This window comes from Sceloporus undulatus, chromosome 4 (genome assembly GCF_019175285.1).
Source record: "Sceloporus undulatus isolate JIND9_A2432 ecotype Alabama chromosome 4, SceUnd_v1.1, whole genome shotgun sequence".
In the NCBI taxonomy this organism is placed as follows: Eukaryota; Metazoa; Chordata; class Lepidosauria; order Squamata; family Phrynosomatidae; genus Sceloporus; species Sceloporus undulatus.
The window spans coordinates 42,878,784-42,891,061 of record NC_056525.1 but is presented as its reverse complement, the minus strand read 5'-3'; the positions used below and the strand labels follow the sequence as shown (position 1 = coordinate 42,891,061).

The 12,278-nt window shown below is 41.4% G+C and overlaps 1 protein-coding gene across 1 annotated transcript in view; it reads left to right on the top strand.

Annotated features, from left to right (window-relative positions):
- Positions 1-12,278, top strand: part of LOC121928941 (chromodomain-helicase-DNA-binding protein 6-like) — an 84,624-nt gene that overhangs the window by 50,610 nt on the left and 21,736 nt on the right. The window contains exons 2-3 of the mRNA XM_042464272.1: positions 9,960-10,085; positions 10,932-10,987. Of these exons, the coding sequence (XP_042320206.1) occupies positions 10,955-10,987 (33 nt within the window). The 5' untranslated portion in view covers positions 9,960-10,085; positions 10,932-10,954. The remainder of the gene's footprint in view (positions 1-9,959; positions 10,086-10,931; positions 10,988-12,278) is intronic.

Here is a 12,278-nt window from a genome sequence, read left to right as displayed (position 1 = left end):
TCTTCATTTTGACTTGTTTTGTCTGTATTCCTCCCCACTAAATAAAGGAGACATGAAATGGAGTTAATGGGTACAAGTTGTTAAACAAAAAAGTCTTGTGAGACTCTGTAGGCAAGAGGTGCACCATGTTAAGAACTGCATTAAGCACACTTAGGCTGCTGCCACATTGCTTTCACTCTCATCACTCCATCCTATGGAATCCTGGGATTTGTAGTTTGTTGTGGTGCCAAGGCTGGGCTTTGAAATCTCAGGCATAAGAGAGGCAAAAGGCTTGGGCTGCATCTACACTGGAGAAATAATCTGGTTTGAGACCACTTTAACTGTCTTGGCTGAATGCTATGGAATTCTGGGAATGGTGGTTTGTTCCAGCACCACAGCAGAATGGCAGTTAACCCCTGGAAAGCTCTCTGACCAAGGTGACCAATGCCCTCACCCCAAAATGTAGGGCACCCAAGCAAAAATATGTAGGACATGGCCAAAAATAAAAGCTAAAAACACCCATGTAATTATAAATCCATGCTTCTTAGCCATGATCCAAATGGAGGACATGTCCTGGAAAAGGAGGAGGATGCCTGGTCACCTTGTCTCTAATCCAAAATACACTGCAGAAATAAAACAATGCTGGACTGAAATGCCCAGAGTTCCTCACCAAAGCTGCGTCCACACTGAGGAAATAATCCAGTTTGAGAGTGACTTAACTGTCCTGGGTTAGTGCTGGGGAATGCTGGGAATTGTAGTACATTGTGGCCCCAGAGCTATCTCTGACAGGGAGTCCCATAACCCTCCAAACGTAGTTGAACTGCAGTGCCCAGAATGCCTCCCCAGGTGCATCCACACTGAGGAAATGGTCCAGTTTGAGACTGCTCAGTGCTGGGGAATCCTGGGAATTGTAGTCTATTGTGGCCTCAGAGCCATCACTGACAGAGAAGTCTCAATGTCTCCCAAACACTAGCATTCCCAGGATTCCCTAACACTGAGTTAAAGCAGTCTCAAAGTGGGTTATTATTCCTGCAGTGTGTGTGAGAGATATAAAAGCTAGGGACTGGATTCATTTGGAGGATCTGTGTGTCCAAAACACACTGCTTGGACTGCCAGGGCTCAGTGCTATGGAATCCTGGGAATTGTAGTTTATTGTGGCATTGAGCTTTGGCAGTTAAAGGGGTCTCAAAGTGCAGGGGGGGGGGAAGAGAAAAGCCAGGGAGAGTGAATGAGAAGCTCATCTTGGCTGTGACTACTCTTAGAGGAGGAGGAGGAGGAGGAGGAGGAGGAGGAGGGAGGGAGGGAGCCAAGGGAAGTGGCCAGGACCATCAGCCTCCTCTCTTCCACCCCCCAGGCAATGCCTCCTCTGTGGACCATTCAGCTTCCTTTTGTCAAAAGAGCTCTGGTGCCACAAGAAACTACAGTTCCCAGAATTCCATAGCACTGAGCCATGGATGTTTAAGGGGGGGAGGTCAAACTATTTCTGCAGCCTTTTGCTATCCCAAAGCCTTCTATTATTTACCAGCAACTTGCAAGGGAAAACCTCTTCCTTCACCAAGCCATTGAAAACCAACCCTAATGGAGGCTGATTGCTTCTTTCCCATTGGTCAGCTTCGGGAGAAATTTGCATATTACAAGGAAAAGTGTTTAGGGCCTCAAAAATGATCCTGTGATAAAGAATTACAACAATACTGACCTGGTATACATTTAAAAGATGAGGCATTTAGACTCCCAGGGAAACAGGAACGATTGATGGCCTTTTTTTCTTTGCTCACTGTAACCTGGAAGGTCAGGCCTTTTGCAAGACATATATACCAAGTGGGCTGGCAATAGCTCTGAGTGGCAGATGTCTTGAAGCCCTGCTCTCTAGGCTAAGCCAGGCAGGGAGGCGGGGAGGGTGGCACACAGCCATGGGGAGGGATGGAGCTGCCTCCAGGGCCTTGCTGGGGGGGGAGGTCCCAGGGAGGGGCTAAACCGGGGTGGGACCGTGTGGCCCCGCCCCAAACTGGGAAAGTCCCGCCCCCAGGTGGGATATGGCAAGCCTAGTTGAAGAGGATTTTGTATTTTAAGAGATAATAAGAAATGTCTATATTTTGTGTTACCATAAATATAAAACATCTGTGAGTTAAAATAAATCTTGGCCATTTCTAATCATAACAATAACATAAAATCAAACGGAGCACTTAAGTACTGTAATTCACTAGTGAGAAGGTGCTTATCTCCACAAAGGACATAGCTCAGTTAGAAAACTAGGAAGCCTTATATGAAATTGAACATGTAGATTTTACTCTATAGATATTTAATAAATACAAAAGTAGAGATCTTGGTATATCTGATTGTTAAAGTGTGGAGGTTTTCAGATGAATGTAAAATCGGAAAACTAGGAAGTTTGCAAGGAAGAAGAAGCACTGTAAAGCCTTGGATGCTTACAACTGTCTTAAGGAGGTTGCAAATAAGGCTGCTAATTGCTTAACTACAGGTTGTCAAATGGGACTTATAAAATATTGTTGTGAAGATGGGTACAAGCTGTTGACAACTTTGCAGAGTTTTAGTCATACAAATCTTCTGCCTAGGCTACTAAATATGTTTTAAGTACTGTACATGTACATTTTGGAAGAAAATAGTATTGGGAAGACTTGTGTTGCTCATGTTTGTGTGGAGGTACCCAAAGGCTGAGTTTGGGAGCTGTGGTACACCAGCATTTCATGGGGAAATTGGGTGAGGGTGGTTGATTAGCATACCATGTTGATACTCATAGCCTCATGGGTTCCCACTTACAGTAGAAACAGACACACTTTGGGTCTGTGAAGAGCTTTGAATGTTGGAACAGAAAGCCTAATTCAGTGAGTACAGAATTTACCTAAAAATCCCCCAAACTAATATCATTAGCTACTACTTCCGTGGGAAGTTTACAGTGTTCCATGTGCCTGGGCGTTTAGTCATGACCACAGAGTCATCTTTGACAAGGTTCCCTTGGTTTAGTAATGGAGATGAGCACCACCCCTTACAGTTGAACACGGAGATAATCATGTCAAAGGCGAAACCTTTACCTTTATCTTTAGGGAATTTCTTTTTCATGCTTTACATTAATTATAGCAGAACCTGTGAAAAATATGCAGTGTCTTGGTAGGCAACAAGGAGAAGTGTACTGTAGTACAAAAAAAGCCAGTGCAATTCTAGGCTGTATCGACAGAGGTATAACTTCCTTATTAAGGAAAGTAACAGTACCACTATGTTCTGCTTTGGTTATACCTCACCTAGAAGTGTTTTGCAGACCTACACTTAAGAATTTTTTTTGACAAGTTGGAGCTTATCCAGTGGAGAGCAATCAAGATAGTCAGGAGTGTGGAAATTATGCTCTGTGGAGTTGGGTATACGGTATTTATCTTGCAGAATTGTCTTGCAAAAGGGTTCAAATAATTAAATTCAGAGTATATAAATGAAGATGCTAAGTAATAATTAGGAAAAAACTTTGTTGTTGTGGCATGCCTTCGAGTCATTTCTGACTTATGGTGACCTAAGGCCATATCAAGGGGTTTTCTGGGGCTAAGAGTGTGACTCGCCCAAGGTCACTCAGTGGGTTTACATGGCCAAATGGTGAATTAAACTCTCTTCCTGATGGTAAAAGCTGTTCAACAGAGGAACAGGTTGCCTTCAAGGGTGGTGGACCGTCTTTCACTGGAGGATTTTAAACAGATGATGGATTGCCACCTTTCACCAATGCTTTACTTTCCTCATGGTGGCGTTTTTCCTCCCGCTGATTCTGCCTACACTGGCATAGTGCTCTTAACAAGATTCTCGTCAATGTTATTAGTTACTGTTTTTAGATTTTTATTGTCTGTAATTTTAATAGATGGAATTGTTTAATCCTTTTTTAAGGGGGGAATTGTATATATTGTATTTTTTTAAAGGTTGTACGCTGCTTTGATTGTGGAAACAAAAAGCGGGATATAAATTAAAGTTTTATTTTATTTATTATTATTACTGTGGCTGATATCCCTGCTCCCTAGTGGTCCATTTGTTGTTGCTCATTTAAATTGGCTCTTTTTATACTGTAAGATGCCTTCTCTAAGGCCCGTTACAGACCGCCCAAAAGGGGCAGTCTCGGCCCGCTGCTGGTTGCAGCGCGGAGGAGCCGCAGCAGCCAAAACGCGTGACTCCTCTGCGCTGCAAAAAAGGAGTGCACAAATCGCACTCCTTCTGGCAACCCGGAAGAGTCGCCGCAAGTGCCAAAGCGCGCACTCGCGACGGCTCTTCCGGGTTTAGACATCCGGGCGCTGCGCGTCCGTTACGTCAAAATGGCCGCGCCCGTCTGTATAGAGCGCCGCCATCTTGCCGTACGGAATACGCACGAGGTGCAAGGCGCGTCCAGAAGCACTGCCCCTCGCGCGTATTCCTGGCGCAACGACGGCGCCGCTTAGGCCCGTCTGTAAGGCGCCTAAGTTAGCAATTTCTAGATGGCTTGAAACCTCACTGATCTTTTTCTGGCTGGGGATGATGGGATTTATAGTCCAACACATGGGGAAATTTCAGGTTTGGGAAAACCATCCAGTGCATGATATATAGCAGTCTGTCAGTTATCTTTATGAAAACCATTATATCTTGCCCTATATCAGAGTATCTCAGGGTAGTGTACAGTGAAATCAGCTTAAGACACTAGATAAGAATAACAATAATCCCAAAAGACAAAAAATATATATTTAATAGTTTATCACGTAAAACCAGACATTTTAAAACCAGTTTTAAAAAATTAAAACAATCCCTATTTGCACTTGTGCAAATTAATAAACTCATTTAGGCCCCGAAGGCTTCACTGTCTGAACAAGCGGTAGATGCAATGCAGCAGCCATGGTTTGCCCTCTGATTCCCTCTGTCCCTCTGCCTTCTTCTATCGTGGTGTTCTTGGGTCACCAAGGTTTAACAACTCAGAGAGCAGGAACTGAACCTCTGTCAGGCCCTCTCTGAATCCCCTGTGCCAGGGGGATAATTTTAGACTGTCTGTTGAATGACCAATGGTTTAGTTGCCACATTTCCCAAGTTGTCCCCTCGCTAACACATTCAGATACTTCTCAGCATGACGCCATTACCGACTGGAAACCAATTGGATGGCTTTTTAGTAAAAGCAGTACAGTATTGGTTTCTCTGACGGAAGAATATTCCCTAGCCAGGATGCCACAGGAAAGAAGACCCCCCTGCATCTCCTTCCACACTGTACTGCTTCCACAAGTGGGACACAGAGAAGGGAAGGCTTCTCCAACAAACATTCGTTCTCAGGCAGGTATATATGTGAGGAAGAGAAACTCCCTCAGGTATCTCAGTGATCTGTCTCTGTTTTCTTTCAGCCAGGTAAAACATACACACTGTTCTCTTACCCATCAAACACTGTGGTTTATTAATTTGTAATAAACCACAGTTAATAAAGTTAATAAAGAATTAAGTGCTAAATCCAGTTATTAGTCCCAGATACAGTTGGCCCTCCATATTTGTGGATTTTATTTTTGCGGATTTGATTATTTGTGGTTTTGATTAATATATTCTCTCTAGGAATCTCTAGGTCCTCCAGTGCAACTTTGCCAGAAGTTGACCATAGAGTTGTGCTGGAGAACCTAGAGGTTCCTATAGAAAACATTTCTCTAGGCATTTGTGGGTCCTCCAGCATGATTCTGTGATCAACTTCTGGCAGATGTTAGCCATAGAGTAGCACCAGAGGATCTAGAGATTCCTAGAGAGATTTTGTCTTAGGTAAAAATAATAGTGTTTTTTAATTTGCGTTTTTTTTCTACATTCATGGGGGTCCTTCACCCTTAACCCCCACTGAATTGAGTAGGACTTCGTAAATTGACACTAATGTAAGTCCCATTGATTGTCTAGTTCTAATTCAGTTGAGACTAGTAGTTAGAGTTAGCAGCTTGACCAGGGGTGTGAATCATGGAGCTTATGGCACTATGCAGCCCTTGAAGAGTGCCCATGTGGCCCCTGTCCATTCCAGAAGCCATTTTAGTTGTTCAAAGCATTTTTCAATTAAAAAATAGGTACCCAAGGGAATCATTTTCTCATCTAAACACTCTTTTGGCCCCCATCTTCAAAACAATTCTAAAAGTGAGTTCTGGTTAGCTGAAATGCCACTTCTGGTCCCTGCTGGGCATCTGGATGTGGCCTACCAGAAGATCAAGGAAGCCAAGATTGACCTTTCAACCCCTGCAGCATGCAAATCCTGTTTTTCACTTTTTCTGCTCTTTAGTAGTAGTAAAAGAAAGAGCTTTTTTGATGGCATTAAAAATCTGTGGTTCAGGTAGAGTTCTTTATCCTTGCTGTAATGAAGGTAAACTTGAACTCTTTTGAATCATACAATCATAGAGTTGGAAGAGACCACAAGGGCCATCCAGTCCAATCCCTGCCATGCAGAAACTCTCAATCAAAGCAATGCCTCATGCTCCAAATCTGCCTTTTAATCTAACGGAAGCAGCAAGTTGGAGTCTCTTAAGACTTTAAAGTACTGGAAGATGCAAGTTCTTCACATAATGTTTAGCTGCAGCTTCTTGTGTCTATGGGCTCTTGCTTTCCTTTGGCTGTTTGATGGCCTTGCAGAAACTTGATTTATACTTTGTCTTACATTTTCTTCACAGTTTGGGTGTATACCTGGACTCATCCCTTAACCTGGATGCTGAGGATTTATGTGAATGACACCATCCTTTTTTACACGCTGTTTGGATTATTTTAATTCACTTTGCGTAGGGCTATCCTTGAACAGTATTCAGAAACTCCAGTATTGTTACCAGGGCTGGCTACAGGGAATCACAACTCCTTTGTTACAACAGTTCCAATAGCTTCCAGTCTATTTCTAGCATAATTCAAAATGATGATTATGATCTATAAAACCCTATAGGTCCCAGGTCCTAGCTATCTGAAGGACTGTGAAGTCAAACGCTTTCACGATTAGTATCTATATTTTTTTGTGGGGGGGGGGGGGGGGCTGTGAGGCCATGTTCTAGAAGAGTTTATTTGTGATGTTTTCCCAGCAGCTGTGGCTTGCATCTTCAGAGAATGCTAGCATGGAAGAGAGTGGGGTATATATATACTGTTGGTTGAGAGGAAGTGATTGCATGTTAATCGGTATATTGTTCTGTACATCCACAAAAAACTTTATCTGAAGGACTCTTAGGGGAGAGGCATCTCTCCATCCCACCACCCTCACAGGAAGCTGGTGGGAGCATGGGGGAAGGTCCTGTTTTTCTCCATGGGTGTTTTCAGACTCTTCTCTTTCTATCGAGGCAAGGCTCGCTCCCTTGCTCCCCATTTTTGGCAGATTTCTATTCCAGCAGGCTTTTGGGAACTAATAGATTTTAGCTACATGTGGTTTTACTTGTATTTCCTTTTATCTTGTAAGCCAAGGTCAGGTATAAATAAGGCAATAGACAGGCGTGCAGACAGATATTTTAGAATGTTGGAGAGGTTGCCTATTGCATTTATTCTAGCAAGACACGGCAATGATATTCTTGTTCCAGATGTGCTCCCCTGCCTTCTCTGACTCCACCTTTCTTTGGCTTTTTCTGGAAAATTATTTTCATGATGAATCCTCCCTCCTGCGAATTAGGATGGCACTAACGAATCCCACATAATGTATGCATGGTGCAATTTGACCTGCAGAAAATTCCCAGCATGCTGTGTTTAACTATCCTGCTGCTTGTTATCCAGCTTGTTCTTGTTGCTGTGTGTTGATGCTTGTGGTGTTCTTTATCACATGGCTTTTGCCTCTTAGCTAAAGAGGTTCTATGCGACAGTAACCGTGTTTGGAGCAAAGAAAGCAAAAGACACAAACGATCTCTTCATTGCTCATGGGAACAGAATCTCAGCCTATGCAAAGTGCTGAGCTTGGTTTTAAGAATTCTTTGGAGGTTTGGAGACAATGTTCTTATCATCTGCATACTGAGATAATTTTTATTTGTATTAATATAACAGAAATCTCACCCACCCTTCAACAGGTTCCCAGGCTGGCTGACAGAAAGTTTAAATTCCAGGTCTCTGCTGCCTAGGTTCTCTGGTTTTGCTGTCATGAAGCATTCTATCTATGGGAGCCTGTTGATTAAGCAGTCTCCAAACTCTGTTGATGTACCTATATAGAGTTATATCTTGTGAAGCTGTGATGTAGTCTGAAGAGCTCTGTTTTTTTTAACCTGCACTGCAAAGTGTACTTATTTCAGTACCTGCGACACTGAATTGAGCTAATACTGGATTGTATTTTTCATTTAGGTAATAAGGCTGAGAAGGCAGAATGTTTCTTAGACTAGAAACTTTATCCCCAGGACTGAGACTTATGGCTAAAGATGGAGAAAAATTGCTTTACCTGAGCATTTTGATGAATTCATCTAATTGGAGATTTTGAAGACTATTAACAAAAAGCACATTTTCCATCATTGGGAGGAAATTGTGAGGGTTCAAATTTCTTTTCTTTTCTTTTCTTTCTTTCTTTTTGAATTATACCCCAGTAAATGTGCATGATTAAAGTGCATCTATTTGAAAGTGGATGCAAATGCTCATTATGTCAGTGGGAAGACTATGGAAAATAAATGTGTATATTGGGAACTTCACATTCTGAAATATACACAAATTTTCACAAAAGAGAAAAAAGAAAGAGGCTTCAATCCCAATATGAAACTTGGACAAGAAAGCTGACAGAAATCCAAGAAATAAAATGGAAACAAAACCAAACCTGCAGATTTTCACATCACTGCTCTTGACAAAGGAGGGTTTGCTCAGCAACACAATGAAGTGTGGGTAGGGCTATAGGACAGTTGCTTGCAATATTTAGCATATAATATCATTTAATCTCAAGGAGTCTGAGTTTGACTTGTCTGTCCTTGTTTTATAATACATAATAAAGCTAGCATGTGGTTAATTGTTGGATGGTGATGTGTAGGCACTGTTAATGTAAAGTACTATGTATGCATCTCTGCAATACTTTACTGCTAATTGTTTAAAGGGGAGGGGGGAGTTTGGCCCTGGGGTTGTATGCAATCCCAGATTTGTTTTTGTGCTTGATTCACCCTGGACCACCCTTTTTCTGGCAGAAAGTGGTGTGTTTTCTCACCTGAAAGCCTCCAAGAGCACCAATTCACCCTTTAAAAAAAGATTACAGAGGTCTACTCTAATCTTTAAGATAACAAAAATACCCATTTTATAAAACCAGAAAGGGACTTCTAGACTTTGTTTCTTAACATTTTGGGCTGCTCATGCAGCCCTGGAAATGCACAGAAAAGAAAACTGGCCACTAGACCTGCCCAATAGTGAACTGTTAATAGTAACAGTTGTCCTGCATTGCAAGGAAGTGAACTTAAAGTAAAGTACATCAGAGAAACTCCCATTTGCTCTCTGCTTGCTTTGCTCATGTGGAAAGCAACATGTCTGAATCAGAGAGCCTCCCATATGCATATCCATGCAATCCAGAGCCCTGGAAAATCAGGATACATAACAGACAGGAGAGCCTCAATGCATACAAGAGGTTCTCTAGTTCAACCTGGCTGCTTTTTGCATGATAAAAGTGATTATAGAGAGGGCTAGGCTAGTGTGTTCCCTTAAACAGAACTATCACATCTATAAAATAAAAGTCAATCAAGGTTTGCTTAGAACACAACAAAGCTCTAAAGTGAGTAATCAGTGTGTTAGTTCTCCTATGATTTGTGTATTTATTACATTTAGATTCTTTCCTCTAAGGAGCATATGTGATTCTGCTCACTTCCAGTTTGTCCTTATGGGAGCCTGATGAAGTAGGTTAGCCTGAGAGGTAGTGACTAGACCAGGTCACCCAGTGAGCCTCATGGCTAAGTGGGGCTTTGGAACTGGATCACTATAGCCCTGACCAACCACTATACCATGCTGTCACATGTGGCAATTTCTTCCTTAACAGGTACTATTTCTTTTCTTAAATCTGCTATTGTACTGACTGTTCTTCTCTCTTGTATGTCTCTGCCTTTTCCTCCCAGGATACTGACATGAGGACAAAGCCTCAGCTGTAGAATAAACACCTTCTTCCTATCCATTTTAACTGAACAAGTTTCTTCATTCCTCTCTTCCTTATAAGAAAAGGCAATGTATTGCTCCTGGAGAAGGTAAGTGCATTTTGTTTCAGAGTGTGAGCATAAGAAGGTGGGAAGTAGTCCCCAGTCATTGCTATTTTGTATTACTAGGAGCATCTTTTCTCATTTCTGCACAGTATAAATTTTCTGTGGGAAGGGGTATTATTAATTAGCAGAATGCTTTCATTTGTTTCTTTTAGCCCTGAGACTAGTGCTTTGGATTTCAAGGCTATTTTACACATTACATATTAACAAAGGGCTAGTCTACACCTTTAAAATATTCATTCCAGTTTAATAGACTGTGATCCGGCTACTCTAGTTCTTAACATTGTTCTTATGTCTAAATAATGCACTTTATTTTGGTTGTTACAACATTTGTGCTTTCTGTTTTATTTCCCCCCCCCTTACTATTCAGATGATAAAAACTAAGATATGTGTTCAGGTAGCATAGAGTGAAGCAGTTGTAGATCTCTTCAGTATAGGCAACTGAATCAGGAACAGGGACCATGTTTCCACCTCTTGGGCCCTTTGGAGGCTGCTCAGACTGCCAAAAACACCACCATGACCCCAAATAGCTGTGCTTCCACATTTACAGTCTACTTAAAGGTGAATTGTCATGGAAATATGTTCCCCATTTGCTGTCTTAAAGGCTAATAAATACATTGAGAATTCATTCCACCATACATTTGTTAGGTCTGCCACATGAGTCCTTGTTATTTACACTCCAGAGGCTCTTCATTCTTGAGGGTTTTGTTTTTTGTTTTTTGTCTTATGGTGGCATCTCATGTTTTCAAATAGGGCTTTATATTGAAATACTTTCCAAATGGACTTTGTGTATTTAATTTTTTCCCCTTGAGTTTTTCATCTTGTGTTTTACAGAAATAATATACATCCCAAAATTGATGATAATGAAAATACAGAAGAAAGAAAAACAGGTTGGTAACTCTACTTTTACAGTAAATTGTTGCTTGCACTCCTTGTCCAGTGTGGCTCATCAGGGCAGCTCCATTATCTCTCTTTTGAGTTGTAGAAATTGGATTGTTTGCTGAGTGGTGAATGAAACATACATAACAACATTAGTTCCTTTTGGGAACATAATTGCTAGTCTTCACTATATATATATAAAAGTTGTTAGCTCTCATTCAGGGATGGGAATTGTGTGTCCCTCCAAATGTTGTTGAACTGGAATTAACAGCATTCTTCATGCTTTTTCCTGCCTAGGGCTGCTGGGAGTTGCAGTTCAACATTTGGAACATCACATGAATGATGCATAGTCTAACCCAGCTGTAGTACCATTTAATTCTTAAGAGTTACTGCAACATAAAAAATGAGGCATAGATGCAAAACCAGGAAAAGCAGATTGGAGCCTAAAACAGCCTTTCCCAACTTGATGCCATTTAGGTATGTTGAACTATCCACTGATTATCGCTAGCTGGCATAATCTTTGGCTGGCTTACTTACATTTTCATCATGGCCATGCTGGCTGGACTTGATAGGAAATATAGTTCAAGAGAAGATGGATCAGAATAGTGCTTTTTTAACCAGACGGAGCTAGGGCTACACAGGTGAAGTAATAGTCCAGAGCAAATTTTATTTTCAGTGTACAGTAAGTGCAGTTTTTTAAAAAAAAGCACCTATGGTTCTGTTTTGTCATAGAATATTGGGGAATTTAAAAATGAATTATCATGAACATCTCAGCTAACTAGTGACTTTGGCTAACCATGCCATTTTGTGTTCACTTACCTGAGATTAAGTCTTGAACTCAATGGAGCATACTTTTGAGTAGACATATGTTTGAGTGGCATTGTTAGACTGAGCTATGAATCAGGAAGCTGCTACCTGGTTCAGATTTTACCTCTGTCATGAACTGAGTAGGTGGCCATAGGCAAGTAATTTCCTCTAAACCTCAGGACATCCATCTGCAGTATGGGGTCAATAATGTATTCTCTTTACAAAGTTGTCATGAATATTATAGCAAGAAATATTTCAAAGTGCTACTTAGCTGCTAATAATAACTTACATTTTCTTCATATCTCACATTTCCCATATTGATGTTAATGTACCTTATGTTGACCTTGTGTATAAGCCGAAGGAAGGTTTTAGGACCAAAATCATGGATTTTGATATGACCTATGGATAAATTTAACATCGGATTGTGAAGGAACTGAAGGGAAATGGTGTGTTTGATGGTCAGAGAGATCCGGAGGAGGAGGGAGAGAGAAGGTT